Source organism: Oncorhynchus masou, chromosome 28, assembly GCF_036934945.1.
Source record: "Oncorhynchus masou masou isolate Uvic2021 chromosome 28, UVic_Omas_1.1, whole genome shotgun sequence".
NCBI lineage: Eukaryota > Metazoa > Chordata > Actinopteri > Salmoniformes > Salmonidae > Oncorhynchus > Oncorhynchus masou.
The window spans coordinates 50,038,988-50,065,869 of NC_088239.1; the positions used below are offsets into that span (position 1 = coordinate 50,038,988).

The 26,882-nt window shown below is 46.6% G+C and overlaps 1 protein-coding gene across 1 annotated transcript in view; it reads left to right on the plus strand.

Moving 5' to 3' along the window:
- unc5cb (unc-5 netrin receptor Cb) overlaps positions 1-26,882 on the plus strand; it is a 202,018-nt gene that overhangs the window by 96,952 nt on the left and 78,184 nt on the right. The window contains 2 exon segments of the mRNA XM_064942411.1: positions 14,362-14,598; positions 26,444-26,587. Of these exon segments, the coding sequence (XP_064798483.1) occupies positions 14,362-14,598; positions 26,444-26,587 (381 nt within the window).

Sequence of the window (26,882 nt, forward strand, 5' to 3'; positions counted from 1 at the left end):
ATGTAAGGCTTTGTAGGTTAGCAGTAAAACCTTGAAATCAGGCCTTGCTTTAACAGGAAGCCAGAGTAGAGAGGCTAGCATTGGAGTAATATGGTCAAATATTTCTGGTTCTAGTCAAGATTCTAGCAGCCGTGTTTAGCACTAACTGAAGTTTATTTAGTGCTTTATCCGGGTAGCTGGAAAGTAGAGCATTGCAGTAATCTAACCTAGAAGTAACAAAAGCATGGATTCATTTTTCTGCGTCATTTTTGGACAGAAAGTTTCAGATTTTTGCAATATTACGTAGATGGAAAAAAGCTGTCCTTGAAACAGTCTTGATATGTTCATCAAAAGAAAGATCAGTGTCCAGAGTAACGCCGAGGTCCTTCACAGTTCCATTTGAGACGACTGTACAACCTTCAAGATTAATTGTCAGATTCAACAGAAGATCTCTTTGTTTCTTGGGACCTAGAACAAGCATCTCTGTTTTGTCCAAGTTTAAAAGTATAACATTTGCAACCATCCACTTCCTTATGTCTGAAACACAGGCTTCCAGGGAGGGCAATTTTGTTTCATCGAAATATACAGCTGTGTGTCATTTGCATAGCAGTGAAAGTTAACATTACGTTTCCGAATGACATCACCAAGAGGTAAAATATATAGTGAAAACAATAGTGGTCCTAAAATGGAGCCTTGAGGAAAACCGAAATGTACAGTTGATTTGTCAGAGGACAAACCATCCACAGAGACAAACTGATATATTTCCGACAGATAAGATTTAAACCAGGCCAGATTTTTCCGTGTAGACCAATTTGTGTTTCCAATCTCTCCAAAAGAATGTGGTGATCGATGGTATCAAAAGCAGCACTAAGGTCTAGGATCACGAGGACAGATGTAGAGCCTCGGTCTGACGCCATTAAAAGGTAATTTACCACCTTCACAAGTACAGTCTCAGTGCTATGATGGGGTCTAAAACCAGACTGAAGCATTTTGTATACATTATTTGTCTTCAGGAAGGCAGTGAGTTGCTGCGCAACAGCTTTATCTAACATTTTTGAGAGGAATGGGAGATTCAAAATAGGCCAATAGTTTTTATATTTTCTGGGTCAAGGTTTGGCTTTTTCAAGAGAGGCTTTATTACTGCCACTTTTAGTGAGTTTTGTACACATCTGGTGGATAGAGAGCCATTTATTATGTTCAACATAGGAGGGCCAAGCACAGGAAGCAGCTCTTTCAGTAGTTTAGCTGGAATAGGGTCCAGTATATGCAGCTTGAAGGTTTAGAGGCCATGATTATTTTCATCAATGTGTCAAGAGATGTAGTACTAAAAATCTTGAGTGTCTCCCTTGATCCTAGGTCCTGGCAGAGTTGTGCAGATTCAGGACTACTGAGTTTTGGAGGAATACGCAGATTTAAAGAGGAGCCCGTAATTTGCTTTCTTATGATCATGATCTTTTCCTCAAAGACGTTAATGAGTTCATCACTGCTGAAGTGAAAGCCATCATCTCTTGGGGAATCTGCTTTTAAGTTAGCTTAGCGACAAAATCAAAAATACATTTTGGATTGTTCTTATTTTCCTCAATTAAGTTGGAAAAATAGGATGATTGAGCAGCAGTGAGGGCTTTTCGATACTGCACGGTACTGTCTTTCCAAGCTAGTCGGAAGACTTCCAGTTTGTTGTAGCGGTGTAGCATCTCTCTAACTCTCTCTCTCCCCCACCTCTCTCTGTCCTCCCTACTCTCTAGCCCCCTCTCTCTCTCTCTCTCTCTCTCTCTCTCTAACCCTCTCTTTCTTCCCTCACCTCTCTCTCTCCCCCACCTCTCTCTCTCTCCTCCCTACTCTCTAGCCCTCTCTCTATCTCTCTCTCTCTCTCTCTCTCTCACCTCTCTTTCTCTCCCCCACCTCTCTCTCGCCCTCTCTCTAACCCTCTCTCTCTCTCTAACCCTCTCTTTCCTCCCTCACCTCTCTCTCTCCCCCTACCCTCTAGCCCCTCTCTCTCTCTCCCCCGCTACTCTCTAGCCCCCTTCTCTCTCTCTCTCTTTCTCTCTTTCTCTCTCTCTCTTTCTCTCTTTCTTTCTTTCTTTCTTTTCCTCTCCGTTCCCGTGTCCCAGGGGATGAAATATGAGTATGTTTAGCACTCTTCAATAGAGAGCACAGGGGAGGGGAGGGGTCACTGGGCCTGTAATGCTACTCAGTATCTGGTGCTCCTAGCCCCATCCATGTTGGAAGGGGGGGGGTGGAAGCTCTAGTTCTCTCTCTACATTAGTGTATATGGGGAAGAAGATGAGAAAGATGAAAGGAGATAACTTAGTGCACAGTGCATCCGTTGTGTTGTTTATGGTAGTGTTTTAATGTTTCAGTGTTTGTGAGAACAGAGTCATCCATATAGATTTGAGCCACCAGTCTGGGTCTTTATTGAATCCAATACAGGCCAGTATTGTTTGAAGAGAGTCCTTAAGCATTGATTTATGTTCAATCAATGTAATTGGGGAGATGTGCTGGGAACACACGAGTAGGCGGCTCTGATTGACATTGCAGACCGTCTTGTGACACTTTGCGTGACTGTGTGGTCTTACACAAGTCCTATATAGATCACCTCATAGGCCCATTGGATTTCACTAAAAGCATTCCCTTCTGTTGAACATTCCTCGGGGGGAAATTCCTTTTGTCCTGCTCCCCTGCTCACGACATGGCGTACCCTTTTTGTCGTTAACATCGGGAGAGAAGCGGGCAGACAGAAACAAGGAGTGGAGATGAGAGGAGGGAGTGCAGGACGGTGGAAGAGGAGAGGAGAGAATGTATCATGGACGTGAGTGAAAAGAGGGGTGTGTGGGGAATAGAAGAGGAGAGGAAAAGGAGGGGTGAAGATTTATGTCTGTGTTCATTCGCGTTCACGCTTGACTCTTCCATGATGGAGGGGAAAAAAGCGGCCCGGTTGATAGAGTGCCTTCCTGGGGACGATAAATCTGGTTGCGCACGGATAGAATAGTGCTTATCTGGTGTGAGGGAGGAGCATTCACCAGCTGTTATCACACATACAGCGCAACTGTATAATATACGGCAACACCACAGAAAGACACATAGGGGGGGGGGGGGGCTCATTCCCAGACCAACAGAGACATGTCACATACATTCACCTAGTTGAGCGATACAGTAGGCTCAAACAGGCACACAGTTGCAACAAAATGGAGTTCGGTTCAGACGCCTCACAAATAAATCCGGCATAAAAAGGACCTTACTGTTGTTTCTATCATTGACGGTCCAAAGAGGACGTTTCTGTCGCTTTCCCAAAAGGCGCCCGGCACAGTAACGCCGAGCATCTTCAAGCTACTCGTGCACGTCAAAGAGGTATGCCTAAGAGAGGAGGGACACTGTCTGCATCAACACACCATTCCCTCCACAAAGCAAATCCCGTGATGTGCAGTTGTCTGTGTGCCCTGTGGTGACAGAGACCCACTGAAGTCTGCTTCAGTTACTCCCCACAGACAGACACACAGGGACAGCTCACTGCTGCAAGGTAAGAAACGCCAGTGAATGTCTATGTGGTACACACGTCGGGCAGCACGGGGGACCTGTCTTTATCCGGACGATTCCATTCTCAATGGCGCTATCCGTCAATCTATCACTGAGGTCTCTCTGAACTATAAAGGCCTGCAGGGCACATGGCCTTTACACTTGACGAGTGTGTCACTCCCCTGACCTCGTGTTCTGATATGGATGGGCTGAGGTGTGTACGGAGGCTGCGCTGGTAACGGGCCCGTGTTCGAAGGTAGACATTTGACGGCGTCAGCTGGCGTCCCGACGCGTGTTTTATGTCAAGTTGCGTTTTAATGTGGGCCTGTCACCGTGTGATCATCTGTCGTCTGTCCTTGATCTGCTGACTGTATCACATGGCACACACACACACACACACACACAGCGTGTCTGTGGTAGCCACTCATCTCTCTGGCTGGGCGGTTCTGGGGCTTCTGCCTTTCTTTTCACCGTGAACGTATTGGACATTTACACGGACTTCCATGGGATATTTCTCCTCTGCTCTTCAGATTTACAGTGCCTTCAGGACGTATTCACCCCCCTTGACTTTTTCCACGTTTTGTTGTGTTACAGCCTGAATTTAACATTTATTAAAATGAGATTTTGTGTCACTGGACAACACACAACACATAAATTATGTTTTTTGAAATGTTTACACATGGATTAAAATATTAAATGTCTTGAGTCAATAAGTATTCAACCCCTTTGCTATGGCAAGCATACATAAGTTCAGGTTCAAAAAATGTGCTTAACAAATCACATAATAAGTTGCATGGACTAATAGTGTTTAACATGATTTTTGAATGACTAACCCATCTCTGTTCCCAGTACATACTATTATCTGTAAGATCCCTCAGATGAGCAGTGAATTTCAACCACAGATTCAATCACAAAGACCAGGGTGGTTTTCCTATGCCTCCGTAGAAGGGAACCTATTGGTAGATGGACAAAAAATAAACAAAAAAATGACACATTGAATATCCCTTTGAGCATGGTTGTTAATTACACCTTGGATGGTGTATCAATACACCCAGTCACTACAAAGATACCGGCTTGGAAATGGCTGTCTAGCAATGATCAACAACCAACTTGACAGGGCTGGAAGAATTAGAAAAAGAATAATGTGCAAATATTGCACAATCCAGACATGTAAATCTCTCAGAGACTTACCCAGAAAGACTCACAGTTGTAATCACTTCCAAAGGTGATTCTAACATGTATTGACTCAGGGGTGTGAATACTTATGCTAATGAGATATTTATGTATTTCACTTTCAGTACATTTGCAAAAATGTATAAAAATATATTTTCACTTTGTCATTATGAGGTATTGTATGAAGATGGGTGAGAATTTGTTTTGTTTTAGTCCATTTAGATTTTAGGCTGGAACACAACAAATGATGGAATAAGTCGAGGGGCATGAATACTTTTTGGAGGCACTGCTCATCGTCTGAGCATGTTCTTTGCTCTGAAGAGGAATTCAGGTTTAAGAATATACAGTGGGGAGAACAAGTATTTGATACACTGCCGATTTTGCAGGTTTTCCTGCTTACAAAGCATGTAGAGGTCTGTAATTTTTATCATAGGTACACTTCAACTGTGAGAGACGGAATCTAAAACAAAAATCCAGAAAATCACATTGTATGATTGTTAAGTAATTAATTTGCATTTTATCGCATGACATAAGTATTTGATCACCGACCAACCAGTAAGAATTCCGTCTCTCACAGACCTGTTAGTTTTTCTTTAAGAAGGCAAAAAAGTATTTAGTCAGCCACCAATTGTGCAAGTTCTCCCGCTTAAAAAGATGAGAGAGGCCTGTAATTTTCATCATAGGTACACTTCAACTATGACAAACAAAATGAGAGAAAAAAATCCAGATAATCACATTGTAGGATTTCTTATGAATTTATTTGCAAATTATGGTGGAAAATAAGTATTTGGTCAATAACAACAGTTTATCTCAATACTTTGTTATATACCCTTTGTTGGCAATGACAGAGGTCAAACGTTTTCTGTAAGTCTTCAGATGGTTTTCACACACTGTTGCTGGTATTTTGGCCCATTTCTCCATGCAGATCTCCTCTAGAGCAGTGATGTTTTGGGGCTGTTGCTGGGCAACACGGACTTTCAACTCCCTCTAAAGATTTTCTATTGGGGTTGAGATCTGGAGACTGGCTAGGCCACTCCAGGACCTTGAAATGTTTCTTACGAAGCCACTCCTTCATTGCCCGGGCGGTGTGTTTGGGATCATTGTCATGCTGAAAGACCCAGCCACGTTTCATCTTCAATGCTCTTGCTGATGGAAGGAGGTTTTCACTCAAAATCTCACAATACATGGCCCCATTCATTCTTTCCTTTACAAGGATCAGTCGTCCTGGTCCCTTTGCAGAAAAACAGCCCCAAAGCATGATGTTTCCACCCCCATGCTTCACAGTAGGTATGGTGTTCTTTGGATGCAACTCAGAATTCTTTGTCCTCCAAACACGACAAGTTGAGTTTTTACCAAAAAGTTATATTTTGTTTTCATCTGACCATATGACATTCTCCCAATCTTCTTCTGGATCATCCAAATGCTCTCTAGCAAACTTCAGACGGGCCTGGACATATACTGACTTAAGCACGGGGACACATCTGGCACTGCAGGATTTGAGTCCCTGGCGGCGTAGTGTGTTACTGATGGTAGGCTTTGTTACTTTGGTCCCAGCTCTCTGCAGGTCATTCACTCGGTCCCCCCATGTGGTTCTGGGATTTTTGCTCACCGTTCTTGTGATCATTTTGACCCCACGGGGTAAGATCTTGCGTGGAGCCCCAGATAGAGGGAGATTATCAGTGGTCTTGTATGTCTTCCATTTCATAATAATTGCTCCCACAGTTGACTTCTTCAAACCAAGCTGCTTACCTATTGCAGATTCAGTCTTCCCAGCCTGGTGCAGGTCTACAATTTTGTTTCTGGTGTCCTTTTACAGCTCTTTGGTCTTGGCCATAGTGGAGTTTGGAGTGTGACTGTTTGAGGTTGTGGACAGGTGTCTTTTATACTGATAACAAGTTCAAACAGGTGCCATTAATACATGTAACGAGTGGAGGACAGAAGAGCCTCATAAAGAAGAAGTTACAGGTCTGTGAGAGCCAGAAATCTTGCTTGTTTGTAGGTGACCAAATACTTATTTTCCACCATAATTTGCAAATAAATTCATAAAAAATCCTACAATGTGATTTTCTGGATTTTCTTTTCTCATTTTGTCCGTCATAGTTGAAGTGTACCTTTGATGAAAATGACATGCCTCTCTCATCTTTTTAAGTGGGAGAACTTGCACATTTGGTGGCTGACTAAATACTTTTTTGCCCCACTGTACTTGTTCTCCCCACTGTATGTTCATTCATTGTCCTCCGAAACACAAATACTATTTCGTTTTTATTCCTTACAGTGCACTCTACGTTGTGGGGGATGTGCGAGTTTCAAGTTAATATTCAAGTAATATTAATTTGGGGTCTTGAAATATTCAGTAATACGACGCACAATACAAATGAGAAAAACTCTCCAATTATGGAACAAAATAGCATTTGAATAAAAGTGCTGCTCGGAGATAGTTTATAAAAATTTAAACAGTATAAAATATGGAAGCAATTTAAAATATCAGATTAAAATCTTTGGAAAAGCTTGGGGAAATCTATATTGCATATAAAACAGTTCAGACATATAGCTTATTAAATAAATGATTACAGGAAAGTAATAATTCTAAACAAAACAACAGTTTCCAAGCATAATCCCAATGAGTATGCCAATAAGTTATACAGTCATTTAGAAATATGCAACACCATCAGAGACAGCCAAAATGGTGGTTACAGGCAATTAGCTCGCTGTTGTTTGGAGTTGAATGTCTAGCTACAGTTTCTTTCCCTTTCCTGTCAAGGTTGAATTCTTCTCTCTGTCTGAGAGTTGTGTTTCCTGTCTCGCACGTCCAGCGCGACTGTTTTCTGGTGGGAGCCTCAGTGTCAGCTGTAACGCTGTAGCCTGGAGGCGTAAAAGGGTGCAGTCTGGCTCTCAGATCACCGTGGTGATAGCAGTCCATCCCACTGGGCCTCCATCACCATCAAAGCACCAAGGTCAGGCGACAGCGTCAACGGGAACGCTCCCCCAGAATGAGGCCCTGTAGACGGGGAGGGGGGCTACGCATTGGGCTGGCCCCCTCACTCCCCAACTCCCACCAAGCACAATGCTAGGCTAGTACTATATAGCGGAAACACATTTAGCCCACTGTAATGATATAGCCGTGCTGCAACATTATAGACTTGAGTGTGAGGACAACTTACCCCATACGCTGTTGGTGCCTTGGAGCAGCGAGGGAGAGATAGAAAAAGGAATAGAGAGGGGGAAGGAGAGAGCGGGACAGATAGAAAATAGGAAGGAGAGAGCGGGAGAGATAGAAAAGGGGAATGAGAGAGCGGGAGAGAGAAAAGGGGAATGAGAGAGCGGGACAGATAGAAAAGGGGATAGAGAGGGGGAAGGAGAGAGCGGGGACAGATAGAAAAGGGGAAGGAGAGAGCAGGAGAGATAGAAAAGGGGAAGGAGAGAGCAGGAGAGATAGAAAAGGGGAAGGAGAGAGCGGGAGAGATAGAAAAGGGGAAGGAGAGAGCGGGACAGATAGAAAAGGGGAAGGAGAGAGCGGGACAGATAGAAAAGGCGGAAGGAGAAAGAGGGACAGATAGAAGCGGGGAAGGAGAGAGCGGGACAGATAGAAAAGGGGAAGGAGAGAGCAGGAGAGATAGAGAGGGGGAAGGAGAGAGCGGAAGAGATAGAAAAGGGGAATGAGAGAGCGGGAGAGATAGAAAAGGGGAAGGAGGGAGCGGGACAGATAGAAAAGGGGAAGGAGGGAGCGGGACAGATAGAAAAGGGGAAGGAGGGAGCAGTACAGATAGAAAAGGGGGAAGGAGAAAGAGGGACAGATAGAAGAGGGGAAGGAGAGAGCGGGACAGATAGAAAAGGGGAATGAGAGAGCGGGAGAGATAGAAAAGGGGAATGAGAGAGCGGGAGAGATAGAAAAGGGGAAGGAGGGAGCGGGACAGATAGAAAAGGGGGAAGGAGAAAGAGGGACAGATAGAAGAGGGGAAGGAGAGAGCGGGACAGATAGAAAAGGGGAAGGAGAGAGCAGGAGAGATAGAAAAGGGGAATGAGAGAGCGGGAGAGATAGAAAAGGGGAAGGAGGGAGCGGGACAGATAGAAAAGGGGAAGGAGGGAGCGGTACAGATAGAAAAGGGGGAAGGAGAAAGAGGGACAGATAGAAGAGGGGAAGGAGAGAGCGGGACAGATAGAAAAGGGGAAGGAGAGAGCAGGAGAGATAGAGAGGGGGAAGGAGAGAGTGGAAGAGATAGAAAAGGGGAATGAGAGAGCAGAAGAGATAGAAAACGGGAAGGAGAGAGCGGAAGAGAGAGCGGGACAGATAGAAAAGGGGATAGAGAGGGGGAAGGAGAGAGCGGGAGAGATAGAAAAGGGGATAGAGAGGGGGAAGGAGAGAGCGGGAGAGATAGAAAAGTGGATAGAGAGGGTGAAGGAGAGAGCGGGACAGATAGAAAAGGGGATAGAGAGGGGGAAGGAGAGAGCGGGAGAGATAGAAAAGGGGATAGAGAGGGGGACGGAGAGAGCAGGAGAGATAGAAAAGGGTAAGGAGAGAGCGGGACAGATAGAAAAGGGGATAGAGAGGGGGACGGAGAGAGCGGGAGAGATAGAAAAGGGGGTGGAGAGGGGGAAGGAGAGAGCGGGAGAGATAGAAAAGGGGGTGGAGAGGGGGAAGGAGAGAGCGGGAGAGATAGAAAAGGGGATAGAGAGGGGGGAGGGGGGAGCGGGAGAGATAGAAAAGGGGATAGAGAGGGGGAGGAGAGAGCGGGAGAGATAGAAAAGGGGATAGAGAGGGGGGAGGGGGGAGCGGGAGAGATAGAAAAGGGGATAGAGAGGGGGGAGGAGAGAGCGGGAGAGATAGAAAAGGGGATAGAGAGGGGGAAGGAGAGAGCGGGAGAGATAGAAAAGGGGGTGGAGAGGGGGAAGGAGAGAGCGGGAGAGATAGAAAAGGGGATAGAGAGGGGGGAGGGGGGAGCGGGAGAGATAGAAAAGGGGATAGAGAGGGGGGAGGAGAGAGCGGGAGAGATAGAAAAGGGGATAGAGAGGGGGAAGGAGAGAGCGGGAGAGATAGAAAAGGGGGTGGAGAGGGGGAAGGAGAGAGCGGGAGAGATAGAAAAGGGGATAGAGAGGGGGAGGGGGAGCGGGAGAGATAGAAAAGGGGATAGAGAGGGGGAGGAGAGAGCGGGAGAGATAGAAAAGGGGATAGAGACGGGGAAGGAGAGAGCGGGAGAGATAGAAAAGGGGGTGGAGAGGGGGAAGGAGAGAGCGGGAGAGATAGAAAAGGGGATAGAGAGGGGGAGGGGGAGCGGGAGAGATAGAAAAGGGGATAGAGAGGGGGAGGAGAGAGCGGGAGAGATAGAAAAGGGGATAGAGAGGGGGAAGGAGAGAGCGGGAGAGATAGAAAAGGGGATAGAGAGGGGGAAGGAGAGAGCGGGAGAGATAGAAAAGGGGATAGAGAGGGGGAAGGAGAGAGCGGGAGAGATAGAAAAGGGGATAGAGAGGGGGAGGAGAGAGCGGGAGAGATAGAAAAGGGGATAGAGAGGGGGAAGGAGAGAGCGGGAGAGATAGAAAAGGGGATAGAGAGGGGGGAGGAGAGAGCGGGAGAGATAGAAAAGGGGATAGAGAGGGGGAAGGAGAGAGCAGGAGAGATAGAAAAGGGGATAGAGAGGGGGAAGGAGAGAGCGGGAGAGATAGAAAAGGGGATAGAGAGGGGGAGGAGAGAGCGGGAGAGATAGAAAAGGGGATAGAGAGGGGGGAGGAGAGAGCAGGAGAGATAGAAAAGGGGATAGAGAGGGGGAAGGAGAGAGCGGGAGAGATAGAAAAGGGGATAGAGAGGGGGAAGGAGAGAGCGGGAGAGATAGAAAAGGGGATAGAGAGGGGGGAGGAGAGAGCGGGAGAGATAGAAAAGGGGATAGAGAGGGGGGAGGAGAGAGCAGGAGAGATAGAAAAGGGGATAGAGAGGGGGGAGGAGAGAGCGGGAGAGATAGAAAAGGGGATAGAGAGGGGGAAGGAAAGAGCAGGGCAGATAGAAAAGAGGGTGGAGAGGGGGGAGGAAAGAGCGGGACAGATAGGAAAGGGGATGGAGAGGGGGGAGGAAAGAGCGGGACAGATAGGAAAGGGGATGGAGAGGGGGGAGGAGAGAGCAGGGCAGATAGAAAAGAGGGTGGAGAGGGGGAGGAAAGAGCGGGACAGATAGGAAAGGGGATGGAGAGGGGGGAGGAGAGAGCAGGGCAGATAGAAAAGAGGGTGGAGAGGGGGGAGGAGAGAGCGGGAGAGATAGAAAAGGGGATAGAGAGGGGGGAGGAGAGAGCAGGGCAGATAGAAAAGAGGGTGGAGAGGGGGGAGGAAAGAGCGGGACAGATAGGAAAGGGGATAGAGAGGGGGGAGGAAAGAGCGGGACAGATAGGAAAGGGGATGGAGAGGGGGGAGGAGAGAGCGGGAGATATATAAAAGGGGATAGAGAGGGGGAAGGAGAGAGCGGGAGAGATAGAAAAGGGGATAGAGAGGGGGGAGGAGAGAGCGGGAGAGATAGAAAAGGGGATAGAGAGGGGGAGGGGGAGCGGGAGAGATAGAAAAGGGGATAGAGAGGGGGAAGGAGAGAGCGGGAGAGATAGAAAAGGGGATAGAGAGGGGGGAGGAGAGAGCGGGAGAGATAGAAAAGGGGATAGAGAGGGGGAGGAGAGAGCGGGAGAGATAGAAAAGGGGATAGAGAGGGGGAAGGAGAGAGCGGGAGAGATAGAAAAGGGGATAGAGAGGGGGAAGGAGAGAGCGGGAGAGATAGAAAAGGGGATAGAGAGGGGGAGGAGAGAGCGGGAGAGATAGAAAAGGGGATAGAGAGGGGGGAGGAGAGAGCAGGAGAGATAGAAAAGGGGATAGAGAGGGGGAGGAGAGAGCGGGAGAGATAGAAAAGGGGATAGAGAGGGGGAAGGAAAGAGCAGGGCAGATAGAAAAGAGGGTGGAGAGGGGGGAGGAAAGAGCGGGACAGATAGGAAAGGGGATGGAGAGGGGGGAGGAAAGAGCGGGACAGATAGGAAAGGGGATGGAGAGGGGGGAGGAGAGAGCAGGGCAGATAGAAAAGAGGGTGGAGAGGGGGAGGAAAGAGCGGGACAGATAGGAAAGGGGATGGAGAGGGGGGAGGAGAGAGCAGGGCAGATAGAAAAGAGGGTGGAGAGGGGGGAGGAGAGAGCGGGAGAGATAGAAAAGGGGATAGAGAGGGGGGAGGAGAGAGCAGGGCAGATAGAAAAGAGGGTGGAGAGGGGGGAGGAAAGAGCGGGACAGATAGGAAAGGGGATAGAGAGGGGGGAGGAAAGAGCGGGACAGATAGGAAAGGGGATGGAGAGGGGGGAGGAGAGAGCGGGAGATATATAAAAGGGGATAGAGAGGGGGAAGGAGAGAGCGGGAGAGATAGAAAAGGGGATAGAGAGGGGGGAGGAGAGAGCAGGAGAGATAGAAAAGGGGATAGAGAGGGGGGAGGAGAGAGCGGGAGAGATAGAAAAGGGGATAGAGAGGGGGGAGGAGAGAGCAGGGCAGATAGAAAAGAGGGTGGAGAGGGGGGAGGAAAGAGCGGGACAGATAGGAAAGGGGATAGAGAGGGGGGAGGAAAGAGCGGGACAGATAGGAAAGGGGATGGAGAGGGGGGAGGAGAGAGCGGGAGATATATAAAAGGGGATAGAGAGGGGGAAGGAGAGAGATCTGGAGAAGATAGTGCCGTTACTCTGAGCTTGATGTTGCTCTATATTCTATTGACTAGACAGCGAGGGCCCGGCAGATTGGGTAAGAGTCGAGGTCTTTCATTTTGTCATGTGGTTTCTTTTTGCACTGGAGGGCTGGTTTCATTCCCTTATATTCATTATTTCTTGCGCTCTGCAAGTTTTTGAATTTGAGAGTTTTGTTTGTGTGTGTGTGTGTGTGTGTGTGCAACAACATTGAATTCCTTGATGCTAGTTTCTGATCTCCCAACCCCACAGTCAGACACAGTGGGAAGAGAGAGGGAGCGAGGGAACAAAAGAGATGGAGAGATTGTAGGAATGAAGTGTGAAAGGAGGCTAACGCAGTCTTTAATGACTGTCTTTTCTTCCACTGTTCCTGTGTCAGGGTCCTTGGGCCTGGGTATAGAGTGGGCCATGGCCCTGGTGGAAAATAGTGACTGCCCTTGTGTAGTTATAAGCCATTCAAATAAATATGGAAATGAATGAACCCATCACTCAGCACAGCTCTTCTCTCCTGCCTGTCGGGCTGAGTGCTGACTACTCAATCCATCCACACACACCTGTGAGGAAAAGAGGTCACAGCTAGGGGTTAGAGGTCACTCAGGGTTTACTGCTACTCCTCAATTAGCACCGGATCAAGAGCTGAGGAGAGCGAGGAGTGATTTAGCGCCTATGGTGATGAAAAGCAGACACACTGCTCTGGACACACACACACACACACACACACACACACACACACACACTAACCTGGTCACATGGATGATTGAAGGCTCCTCCAGCCTTTATTTTCTGAGCGATCAGCTCCAATCTGTGGTTGAGAGAGAGAGGAGATAACATTTGGACATTAGCTAGAAGAGACAGATAGATATCCACACAGGCACTATTTACTACTCAGACTGTAGCAGCGTCTGTCAGGGGGACCTGGCAGCGTCTGTCAGACAACAAGGCTCCAGCATGTCCGCACACCAGAGAGAGAGAAGAGAGATTAAGGGACAGCGAAGAATTACTGATGATGCTGATAAACCTTTATGCCATCCCTCTCTCTCTCTCTCTCTCTCTCTCTCTCTCTCTCTGTCTCTGTCTCCATATCTCTCTCTCTCTCTATCTCCGTATCTCTCTCTCTCTCGCTCTGTCTATCTCTCTCCCTATAATTGATGTCGACCGGTTCAATGGTAAGAATAGAACAGTTCTGGAGGTAATAAATGGAGAATTGGCTTCATCTCTCTCTCTCTTTAAAGAGTCGGAAACTTAGCCAGAGTTTGTGTGTGTGTGTGTGTGTGCTCTCCTGTGTGTGTGTGCGCTCCCCTGCATGTGTCATTTAAGACAGTATGAGATGAAAGACAGGTGTAATAACAGGGAAGCGTATATCTGTCTGCAGCTGAACTATCCCAGGAATGGACTAAACGGGGCCAAAAGACTGGGGTCGTCGTCGTAAGATCGGCTGTGTGTGTGAGAGAACGTTTAGCCTGGCCTCCTCCTCCCTCTCAACCCATGAACTCTGGTTCTCATTTTCTCTCTTCTCCTCTGCTCTCCCTTCCCATTCCCTGGCAGTAGAGTCAGCATTAGCTGCATGTGGTTAGGCCAGCCAGGCCGGTCCTTAACTCCTGTCTGCCTGGGAGGAATCCCAGAAACTTCCTGGGCTTTAAAATGCACTTGTGTAAACATTCCAGACTATCAAATGATAGGGATGCCACAGTGTGCAGTGGTATACAATAATCCCATGCAAAGATGATGGTAATAACACACTGTTGCCTTGTTGTATGTCCACTGCTCCCTCTCCCTTATTCCTCTCTCTCTCTCTCTCTCTCTCTCTCTCTCTCTCTTTTTTTTTCTCTGTCTCTCTCTCTCTTTCTCTCTCTCTTTCTCTCTCTCTCTCTCTTTCTCTGTCTCTCTCTCTCTCTCTCTCTAACCCTCTATCCTCCCTCTTTCCACCACTCCCTCGCTCGCTCCCTCTCTACTCTCTCTCTCTCCCTCTCTCCTACTCACTTCTCTCTCTCCCTCCCTCCTCTATTTGTCTCTGCAGTGAGAGATGATGATGACTACATGGGATTGGGTGATCTCCCAGAGACCTTCCCCTCGGACCCCCCGGAGCCCCTCCCAGTGTTCCTGATGGAGCCCGAGGAGGCGTACATCGTCAAGAACAAACCTGTCAATCTCTACTGCAAGGCCACGCCCGCCACACAGATCTACTTCAAGTGTAACAGCGAGTGGGTGCACCAGAAAGAACACACAGTGGAGGAGAGGGTGGACGAGAACTCTGGTCAGTGAAACTACCAGTTTGAATGTGTGTCTCGTGTGCTTATCTGGGTTAGAATATGTGTGTGTCCTGTGGACAACATTTTCCCAACCCAGGGGTGGGAGTGGAAGGTCTAGCGGGTAGTAATCAACCGGGACCAAACCTTTATCCATGAACAAAATATCAACATGGTTGAGGTCAAACAGACGACACACACACACACACACACACACACACACACACACACACTAACAAATTCACACCCTACGGTTACTCAGTTCTTTCAGAAAATCAAGTAAATGAATTATTCATTGTAATCCCTCCTAGAAAACACACACACCCTCACAGACACACCCTCACAGACACACACACACACACACACACACACACACACACACACACACACACACACACACACACACACACACACACACACACACACACACAACCACGCATAATGAGGACAGGATTTTTGTAGCATAGAGAGACAGCCTTGTTAAACTCAAAGAGATGCTATTGTATAACAGAAGCCTATAAGGCCACAGTAGCCCTGTGACATACATACACACTGCTGCATAAGCTGAGGCTCTGTCTGAGAGAGTCCAAACTGGATCATTAAGACTGACACATAACAGAGACAGAGACGGAAACTAGTCTCTCTCTCTCTCTCTCCCTTCTCTCTTTCTTCTCTCTCTCTCTTCTCTCTTTCTTCTCCCTCTCTCACTCACTCACTCACTCTCTCTCTCTCTTTTCCCTTTCTCTCTCTCTCTCTTTCTTCTCCCTCTCTCACTCACTCACTCCCTCTCTCTTTTCTCTTTCTTCTCTCTCTCTTTTCTCTCTTTCTTCTCCCTCTCTCACTCACTCACTCTCTCTCTCTTTTCTCTTTCTTCTCTCTCTCTTTCTTCTCCCTCTCTCACTCACTCACTCTCTCTCTTTTCTTTCTTCTCTCTCTCTTTTTTCTTTCTTCTCTCTCTCTTTTCTCTCTTTCTTCTCTCTCTCTTTTCTCTCTTTCTTCTCTCTCTCTTTTCTCTCTTTCTTCTCTCTCTCTCCCTTCACTCACTCACTCACTCACTCACTCACTCACTCACTCACTCACTCACTCACTCACTCACTCACTCACTCACTCACTCATACACTCTCTCTCTCTCCTCTCTCTCTCTCTCTCTCTCCTCTCTCTCTCTCTCTCTCCTCTCTCTCTCTCTCTCTCTCTCTCTCTGAGTCCTTATCTCCACTCTTTCCCTTTTCTTCTCTCTTGACTGTTTCTCTGTACATCGGTCAGTATCATTATCAGAGTCACAGAGACAGTGAGAATCAGGTTTGATGCTAAACCCTTGTCTGACGCGACTCCTCCACACCCTCACCTTCACCCCCACCCTCACCTTCACCCCCGCCCCGCAGCAGCCGGACACATGGTTCATACACACACCCTGGACAGGACATGTCGAAGACATCGGACCAAGTGTGTGTGTGAACAAAGCAACCATGCAGACTGTCTGTTGGAGTCTACTGCTTCGGGCTCCACAGCCATTACAAACAGCAGCCATCGGCTGATTGGCTGCATTCAGCTGCCAATGGGGGAAATGGACTTCTTTCTGTAGCCAACAGGTAGCAATCACACAGCATTTCCCCTCTTTAATCGCAGGGCTCAGAGACACACACATCCCTGCACTCACTGGATCACACCAACACATAATCACATCCCTGCACCTGCACTCACAGACACTCTGTTCCCCCTCTGTCATGTGCATGCACACACATACTGTCTTAAAGTAAACTGAAACCAGGGTTGAACATATCTATTCTAAATCACACACCACACACACGTAGAGCTACCGGTGCAGAACAACAAATAGTCAGAACTTTTCATTTTGACATAAAAAAAACACCCCCTCGTCCACAACGTGGGTGGTGGGAACAGACAAAGTACAGGATTGCCAGACAGGGTGAAGTATGGTGGGTGACGCCGCTACGCTGCACTGCTCACCCGGGCCGCCGTGGTTACCACGAAGGCCTGTCTGAAACCACCTGGAAACGTGCTGGAAAAACGGGGCTCTGGTACGGCGCTTCAAGACTCCGAACCGTCTCCGTTCCTGCTTTGCCATTGGACCCAGGCTCTGACCCTGGCTAAGCCCTGTGCTGTGACTGGTGACCCTGGCTAAGCCCTGTGCTGTGACTGGTGACCCTGGCTAAGCCCTGTGCTGTGACTGGTGACCCTGGCTAAGCCCTGTGCTGTGACTGGTGACCCTGGCTAAGCCCTGTGCTGTGACTGGTGTGTAACAGACACCCAACGTAAATAACTTTATGCGCTCAACTGAAACTGTGCCAGCTCAACGCCACACATCCAAAGTCCTTGGGAGATGTGAAGGGCGAGTGGAGCGGGCTAGTGTTAGCTGGAAGCTCCTAGTCACAACCCAGCACCAAGGCGGCAGCTATTACAAGGTTATCATGCACTCGGATTAGGCAGAAGTGCATCCCGGCAGCTGTAGCTGCCACTGAGCAGCCCGCAAGGAGCCACTCTGCTCGCCCCGAATGTGGAGGAGGCTATATAAGGTGCCCTAAACAGTCTGCCTAGCGACACCCTGTCTGGCTTACCGCGACCAGAGGGAGCCCCTAAAGTATGCGGTCATCCCTACCCTGCTATACGGTGCGAAAATCCTGGACCACATACTATGTTACACCAAACCCTGTCCACAGGATGGCCATCCCTGACCCACTAGGATGAGATCTGCAGGTCACGGGTCGGCCTGTTCTGCCATCTCTGGACCCACACCACAACCCAGACCCCGTGATACCTGGACGGGAAACACACTCAACTGCAAGGGATCTCAAAGGAAGTGTGTGTGTGTGGAGTGTTTAGTCCTCCTTCATGTAGAGGTTGAATTGTGAATCCCAGAGTGGAGAGGCTGTTTCTAACTGAAGTCTACTGCTTTGGGCTCCACAGCCATTACACACAGCAGCCATCGGCTGATTGGCTGCATTCAGCTGCCGATGGGGGAAATGGACTTCTTTCTGTAGCCAACAGGGAGCAATCACACAGCATTTCCCCTCTTTAATCACAGGGCTCAGAGACACACACATCCCTGCACTCACTGGATCACACCTACACATAATCACATCCCTGCACCTGCACTCACAGACACTCTGTTCCCCCTCTGTCATGTGCATACACACACATACTGTCTTAAAGTAAACTGAAACCAGGGTTGAACATACCTATTCTAAAACACACACGTAGAGCTACTATATATACCCGTGTAGATATGAAAAAAGAAACTGTCATCTTGACATGAGGCTGCAGGATTCTGAGCTGTTGTGAAGGAAAGTTTTGCGTTGACAAAGAAGAGGTTGCCATCATGGCACAAAGCTTGTCTGGTAAAAGGAAACCAACCCACACACATGCAACCACACACATGCAACCACACACATGCAACCACACACATACGGCCACACACATACAACTGCACACATACGGCGGCAGGTAGTCTAGTGGTTAGGTCGTTGGGACAGTAACCGTAAGGTTGCTGGATCGAATCCCCGAGCTGACAAGGTACAAATCTGTCGTTCTGCCCCTGAACAAGGAAGTTAACCCACTGTTCCTAAGCTGTCATTGTAAATAAGAATTTGTTCTTAACTGACACACTCATACAACCACAACCATACACTGCATTCCCTACACCAAAGCCCACAGGCTGTGCACAAACATTCTCTCGCTCTACAACATGACAGTAGATTAGAGGAGAGAGGGGGGGATTGAGAGGGGGTGATGGAGAGAGAGACTGCAAGGGAAAAATATGGAGAGAGGGACTGAGTTGGGAGAGAGCGACGATAAAGAGAGAGTAATGGAGAGAGACGGAGAGAGTTCTGGAAAGAAGGAGAGAGCGAGCGAAGGCGAGACAAGTGAAGGAGAGGGAGAAGGAGAAACAGGGTGTGATGTTGTTGTCAGTCAGACAGCAGGCTCCAGCCAAAGCATTTCTGTCTCTCTCTCTCTCAGTGTAGAAATAGAGGCAGCTGGCCTGCTGCTGCTGCTGCCTCTCCTTCATACCCAGTCTGAGGAACAGCATCATTAGTGCTGTGCTCCACCATGGCCCTGCTGTAGAAGACGTGCGGCGCTGCCTCACTAGAGGAACACCCACGCTAGAACTGCACCATTCATCTCACCTCTCAAACGCTGGCAGGGAGTAAACTATACTGTTGTTTTTGTGTCCTTACCAAATCTTGATTTACGTCATTCTCGGATTTGAGTTTGATTGATAGATTTAGTTCAGGGGGTTAGGCTAGTATAACATTTTAAACAGGGTTTTTCTGCGCCCCGAAGACGAGGATGAAATCTATTTCAATTTCATCTAATAAAAACTATAGCTGCCTACAGATGTACTATCTTGACGCTGCAGCAACAGGAAATGCGAATGATTATGTGCGTTACGATTTAATAGATATTTTTGTACGGGTTGATACATTCTTTTGTTGTTGTCAAGTCTGAAATGTTTAAGTGGAAATCACAACCTTTAGATGTTTTTTTAAACCTTGAATACACTACAAGTTGAGAGGCGGGCCTGTGCTGATCTCCAAGCTCTAGTCTCCAATGAGCTGTAGGCATCGATCTGAACAAATGAGCCCAGAGTTAATTATATGTATGAGCAGCGTAGCTGTGTAAGACACACTGGAGACACACAGCTCACCATCCATCCTGTAAGAGTTATGTCTGGTAGCATCAAACAGGAGTGGTGCTCTTCATTTGGGGCCCCCAACCCTCACAGGGCCTGCTGCTCCAGCAGCCTGCATGCCAGCGAGTGATCAATAAAAGGAGCTAGCGTTAATGATGGCATTAATAATGAATCATCTCCATCGGTCCATCCAGAGTCCCATGCCAGCTATCGTTTAATGGGACAGATTGGAGAATCATTTTGTGTCAAACTAATGGACAGTCAGAGGGTGTGTGGGAGACGAGGTAGCGACATCTCAGGCCACTGATCACTGTCGAGATATCAGTTGCAGAGGCTTGTTTGCGTGCCTTCTGTTCCCAGAAGTATATTTCAGCCCTGTGTGTAGTCAGTACTGTAATGATACCATATCACATTTTACAATACATAGTAAATGTGGTTAGTAGTTCTAGCTAAGTAAATGTATGATGTCAGGGTATGAGGTCACTATCTGATCTCCGAGCTTAACTGTTAATCTCGCCCCCTGATCTCAGTCCCGTCTGATGTCACTGGAGAGATGAGGCATAGCGCTTGCTTTAGTAGTGATCACAATGATTCACAAAGGAGACAGATAAGCAGCTTCCCGTTTGAATAACACTTTGTCCTTTGGATATCACATTGTCCTTTGGATATCACATTGTCCTTTGGATATCACATTGTCCTTTGGATATCACCTTGTCCTTTGGATATCACCTTGTCCTTTGGATATCACATTGTCCTTTGGATATCACATTGTCCTTTGGATATCACATTGTCCTTTGGATATCACATTGTCCTTTGGATATCACCTTGTCCTTTGGATATCACATTGTCCTTTGGATATCACATTGTCCTTTGGATATCACATTGTCCTTTGGATATCACATTGTCCTTTGGATATCACATTGTCCTTTGGATATCACATTGTCCTTTGGATATCACATTGTCCTTTGAATATCACATTGTCCTTTGAATATCACATTGTCCTTTGAATATCACATTGTCCTTTGACTATCACATTGTCCTTTGAATATCACATTGTCCTTTGGATATCACATTGTCCTTTGGATATCACATTGTCCTTTGACTATCACATTGTCCTTTGACTATCACATTGTCCTTTGAATATCACATTGTCCTTTGGATATCACATTGTCCTTTGAATATCACATTGTCCTTTGGATATCACATTGTCCTTTGGATATCACATTGTCCTTTGGATATCACATTGTCCTTTGACTATCACATTGTCCTTTGACTATCACATTGTCCTTTGACTATCACATTGTCCTTTGGATATCACATTGTCCTTTGGATATCACATTGTCCTTTGGATATCACATTGTCCTTTGGATATCACATTGTCCTTTGAATATCACATTGTCCTTTGAATATCACATTGTCCTTTGAATATCACATTGTCCTTTGAATATCCCAATATCCCGCATTTCACAGACCAACATCAATAGCTGGCATCGTATATGTAATGATGAGTGTAAACGATCCTCTTTCTCATCAAATCAAAGTGTATTGGTCGCGTCCACAGTTTAGCAGGTGTTATGCAGTGAAATGCTTACGTTACCAGCTCCCTAGCAGTGTAGTAAAGATGTCAAAAGTGCACAAATCATTTAGAAAATGAAGAAATCTTGAAATGTCGGAACGAATCCAATGAACAATCTAAATAGCAGTGTAACAGTAATCGAAATGTGATCTATATGTACTGTATATACAACGGATGAATTTACACACCAGTTATACTAAGAATGACATGTATAGCAGTAGATATATTAGAGTAAGCTATGTCAAGAATCCAGTATATAAATAAATATGCATTGTGTATAAACAGTGTACCTAAAATGCATTCTACAGTAGTAGAAATATTAGCATGAGCTGCGTTGAGAATACAGTAATTAAATATACAGTATTTAAACACATAGAATTGCAGGAATGTGGCTTCCAGACCAGAGCCCAGGATGTAAATGTATGTGCAAGGTGTATGTATAGACAGTATATGGACAATATATGAATAGAAAAGGTGTGTACAGTAGTAGTTATGTAGGATGAGCCTTGACTAGAATACAATATGTACATATGAAGTGGGTAAAACAGGAAGCAAACAGGAATTAAGCGACCGGTGGTCAATGTCTATGTACATAGGGCAGCATTCTCTAAGGTTCAGGGTTGAGTACCAAGTGGTAGCCGGCTATCATGTTGACTGGACATGGTGATTGCTGTAAAGACGAGTCCAGACTGTCAGTCTATTCTGACTCAGTGCTACAATTCCTGATTGTCTTGACTGGACATGGCGAATTGACGTAGATATGGGGGTGTCTTTACTTACTCAGTCTAAATATCAACATATGGATGCCGCCTGTTCTGTGTGGACACTAAAGCCTTCCTCAGAGGCAGGCACTACTGGGTTCTTACATACTACTTATTCTGCCACACTTTCCGGCCATGGAGAGTACGGGCCCTTTTTATTGTTACCCCTATTGATTTCCACTCTGCTACTCTGTGTGATATTCTCCCAACTTCCTGACCCTTGAACCATCTCTCTAAATCTCTGTACAGTAGCGCTCTCTCTCTCTCTCTCTCTCTCTCTCTCTCTCTCTCTCTCTCTCTTCCCACACACACAGAAACTCACAGACGCCGGCACCCACTGGCACATGCACACACTTTCAAATGCACACGCAAAGGCTCGTACACGCTCCTGTACACACACACGCAAAGGCTCGTACACGCTCCTGTACACACACACAGGCACACACCTGTGCATGCACACACACACCTAAAGACAGGTTCAAGGACTCACAAAGGCACATTCACACACACACACACACACCGTATTTGCTGCCAGAATGGCGGTAGCTTTGCCTCTCTCTCTCTGCCTGCCTGTCGGCCCACAGTGTAAATGTTGTATGAGTGCTAAGCTGTTGTGTACGACGTCAGTGTGCTGGGTGTCTGTGTGTCTGTACAAAGAGACTGTGTAAAGCTCCTGAACCTGAAGGAATCAGCCATTCGTTTTCCTCTTCTCTCTCCTCTCTCCTCCTCTTCATTTAGAGGCTACCCGTACGCTCCGGAGAAATAGAGTTGAGAAAACAGAGAGGTGCACAGCTCAGGAAGATTCTTACAGTAATGGGAGTGTATGGGGAAATAGGGCACCGTAAAAGTCCAATTAATAGCCTGGCCTTTATTTGCTTAAATCATTGAACACAACAGTTGCTGATTAGAGACAGGCTTCTATTTGAGCCAGGCCTCTATTTCCTTAATGCACATAGCTTTTGCTCATTTGCATAGTTAATTGTTTAATTCCAGTATTCACTTTGAACATTTTTAATTAATTTCTTCATTTCCTGCACTAATGCGTTATCATTCATACACGGTGTCACGTTTCTTTTGTCTTAGTACACCTCTATTTCGAGAAGAAACAAACATTTTCCTTGACAATAATTATTCTCCTGTCTGTACTCCCAAAGTTGTTGACTGTTTTTGTGCTTGGCAGTTAGCTAGCAGTTCTCAGCTGTTAGCAGCTAATGTCTAACAGTTTCTTACTGGCGATAAAAACGGATGATTGCCACAATATTTTGAGTCATTACTGAATGATTGAATCTAACAAATCAAACATTAAACCTTTGTAAACAATTAATGGTCATTCATGGTAACCTCGTAAACAAGTCATTTACTCTCTGTAACGGCCGTTGTTGGTGGAAGTAGAGGAGGACCAATGCGCAGCGTGGTAAGTGTCCATATTGATAATTTATTATCATGAACACAAACTAACGAGAACGAAACGAAACAGTCCTGAACGGTGAATACAAAAAACACTGAACAGAAAATAATCAACCCACAACTCAAATGGTGAAAACAGGCTGCCTAAGTATGGTTCTCAATCAGGGACAACGATTGACAGCTGCCTCTGATTGAGAACCATACCAGGCCAAAGACAGAAATACCAAATCATAAAAAAAGGAACATGGACAACCCACCTAACTCACGCCCTGACCATACTAAAACAAAGACATAACGAAAGAACTAAGGTCAGAACGTGACACTCTCAGCATTTATTTGAAACAAGCATTCATTTGAAACGTGTTAAAAGGGACAGGTGGCTATTTGAACCTCTGCGTTACATTCAAGTTTTACGGTAGTTAACATAGGGGATAAAACCCACCAAACATCTACCTATCAAATGACCCTACCTTACGCTTCTCTAGTCTCTAACCAAATTCAGTGGAGAGTGGTGGGGTTGGCTGTTAACCCCAGCTCAACTTGTTTGTTAGGAGAAGAGAGTTTGACAGGGAGGTGTAGAGGGCACATGAGGTGAGGCCAGAGGGGAGATGGGAGGAGAGGAGGCAGAGGAACAGTTTGCATGGTGGATTATAAAGTGACTCTCTGGCTCAGTCTGCCCTCTCTGCCCCCAGCCTATTACAACACAGAGCTATCTCTCTCTCTCTCTCTCTCTCTCTCTCTCTCTCTCTCTCTCTCTCTCTCTCTCTCTCTCTCTCTCTCTCTCTCTCTCCCTCAATTATAAGGGTTTTATTGGCATGGGAAACATATGTTAACATTGCCAAAGCAAGTGAAGTAAATAATAAACAAAAGTGAAATAAACAATACAAATGAACAGTAAACATTACACCCACAATAGTTCCAAAAGAATAAAGACATTTCAAATGTCATATGATGTGCAAGTAGTTAAAGTACAGAAGGGAAAATAAATTAACATAGATATGGGTTGTATTTACACGGGTGTTTGTTATTCACTGGTTGCCCTTTTCTTGTGACAACAGGTCAAAATATTGCTGCTGTGATATGGCACTGTGGTATTTCACCCAATAGATATGAGAGTTTATCAACATTTGGTTTGTTTTCAAATTCTTTGTGGGTCTGTGTATTCTGAGGGAAATGTGTGTCTCTAATATGGTCATACATTTGGCAGGAGGTTAGGAAGTGCAGCTCAGTTTTCACCTCATTTTGTGGGCAGTGTGCACATATCCTGTCTGCCTACGGCAGCCTTTCTCAATAGCAAGGCTATGCTCACTAAGTCTGTACATAGTCAAAGCTTTCCTTAAGTTTGGGTCAGTCACAGTGGCCAGGTATTTTGCCACAGTGTACTCTCTGTTTTGGGCCAAATAGCATTCAAGTTTGCTTTGTTTTTTTTTGTACATTCTTTCCAATGTGTCAAGTAATAATATTTTTGTTTTCTCATGATTTTGTTGGGTCTAATTGTGTTGCTGTCCTGGGGCTCTATGGGGTTTGTTTGTGAACAGAGCCCCAGGACCAGCTTGCATAGGGGACTCTTCTCCAGGTTCATCTCTCTGTAGGTGATGGCTTTATTATGGAAGGTTTGGGAATCGCTTCCTTTTAGATGGTTGTAGAATTGAACAGCTCTTTTCTGGATTTTGATCATTAATGGGTATCGGCCTGATTCTGCCCTGCATTTTTGGGGGGTTTTACGTTGTACACAGAGGATATTATACCCCAAATTTGTCTCAATTTGGTGTTTGTCCCATTTTGTGAATTCTTGGTTGTGAGCGGACCCCAGACCTCACAACCATGAAGGGCAATGGGTTCGATAACTGATTCAAGTATTTTTTAGGTATGTCGAATTTTATGTTCCTTTTGATGGCTTAGAAGGCCCGTCTTGCCTTGTCTCTCAGATCGTTCACAGCTTTGTGGAAGTTACCTGTGGGGTTGATTGTTTAGGCCGAGGTAGGTATAGTTTTTTGTGTGCTCTAGGGCAACGGTGTCTAGATGGAATTTCTATTTTTGGTCCTGGCAACTGGACCTTTTTTGGAACACCATTATTTTTGTCTTACTGAGATTTACTGTCGGGGACCAGGTCTGACAGAATCTGTGCAGAATATCTATGTGCTGCTGTAGGCCCTTGTTGATTGGGGACAGAAGCACCAGATCATCAGCAAATAATAATTTGACTTCAGATTTTCTCTCTCCCTCCCTCTCTCTCTCTCTCTCTCTCTCTTTGTCTCTCTCTCTGTCTCTCTCCCCAACACTGTGGATCAATAGTTCTGTTAGCTAAAGTTTATACGGCAGACTGTCAACTGCATTGTTTGTTATTTATGGTGTATGGCTGTTGCCATAGGACTCCTCTCTATCTGTCTATAGATAGATTGCTGTGTGTATTGAATGTTTGTGCTGCTAAGTTTCTCCTGTCAGAGAACCGTCAGATCCTCCACCTCCATACTGTCTAATCCTCTCAGTAATACATTAGAAGATAAAAGGATGAGGGGCTGAGAAACCAAAGAATCATCCATGAATACTCAGTGCCAAGCAGCCTGGCACTTCCAGCTATACACACACGCGCGATCGCGCGCTCACACGCACACACGCACACACACACGCACACGCGCACACACACACACACACACACACACACACACACACACACACACACACACACACACACACACACACACACACACACACACACACACACACACACACACACACACACACACACACACACACACACACACACACACTACACACAGCATTATCCCAGTAATCTGAGCTGAAGGGGCAGCTGTGCAGTGGGTAGAGGGGTTTGTTTCAGGGCTGATTTGTTTGTTTGGGCCCTGGCACCCAGATGAGCAGTAATCAGAGGAGTTAGCAAACAGGATTGTGTTAGCCATGACGCTGATCAGACTGCTAGGCTTCCTCCCCCCACAGGCCCATGCACAGCCCCGGACCTGAACAACTCAATCCCACTGCAACTCACCATTGCCAAACAGCCGCCAGAAGCAGCCGTCTTGACAGTGGACTGATTTTGAGATGCGATGCAATGGATCATTTAACTGTATTAATATTAAATGGAGGAGTGGTGTTGTGGTGTGTGGCCTTTTGAATTGGTACATCTGTATCTGTTTGGATCTGGTATTAGTGTCTTCCTCTTCTTTCCTCTCTTTTCCTTTCCCAGGTGTGAAAGGTTACCATTGACAACCTCTTAATGAAGCTTTAGATTGTGCTGCTGGCACACTCGCCTCTCAGGCCCATGCTCAGGGAGGGCAACATTCATTTCACTTGATTAAGCTATTATTTCCCTCAAATTGCTTTGGCTCCGTCTTCTGAATGTCCCCTCTCTCTACCCAAGGCTAGTGTTGGCTCTACCTCTGCATACTGTAGATCCGGTGTCCTGACTCTCTCTCCCTCTCCCCCTCTCACCCCTCCTACAGGCTTGGTGGTGCGAGAAGCCAGTATTGAGATCACAAGGCAGCAAGTGGAGGAGTTGTTTGGGCCAGAGGACTTCTGGTGTCAGTGTGTAGCCTGGAGCTCTGCAGGGACCACCAAGAGCCGCAAGGCCCACGTCCGCATCGCCTGTAAGTACCCTTCACCCCTATCCCCTTCACCCCTATCCCCTTCACCCCTTCACCCCTTTACCCCTTCACCCATATCCCCTTCACCCCTTCACCCCTATCCCCTTCACCCCTATCCCCTTCACCCTTCACCCATATCCCCTTCACCCCTTCACCCCTTCACTCATATCCCCTTTGTAACCCCTCAACTCTGTCCCCATACTGGGACCCTTTCCTGTCCCCATCCCTTGTCCTGACAGTCAAAGAAGTCACCAGTTGCTGAGAGCTCAGATACATTCTCATGCATGTACAACAGAAA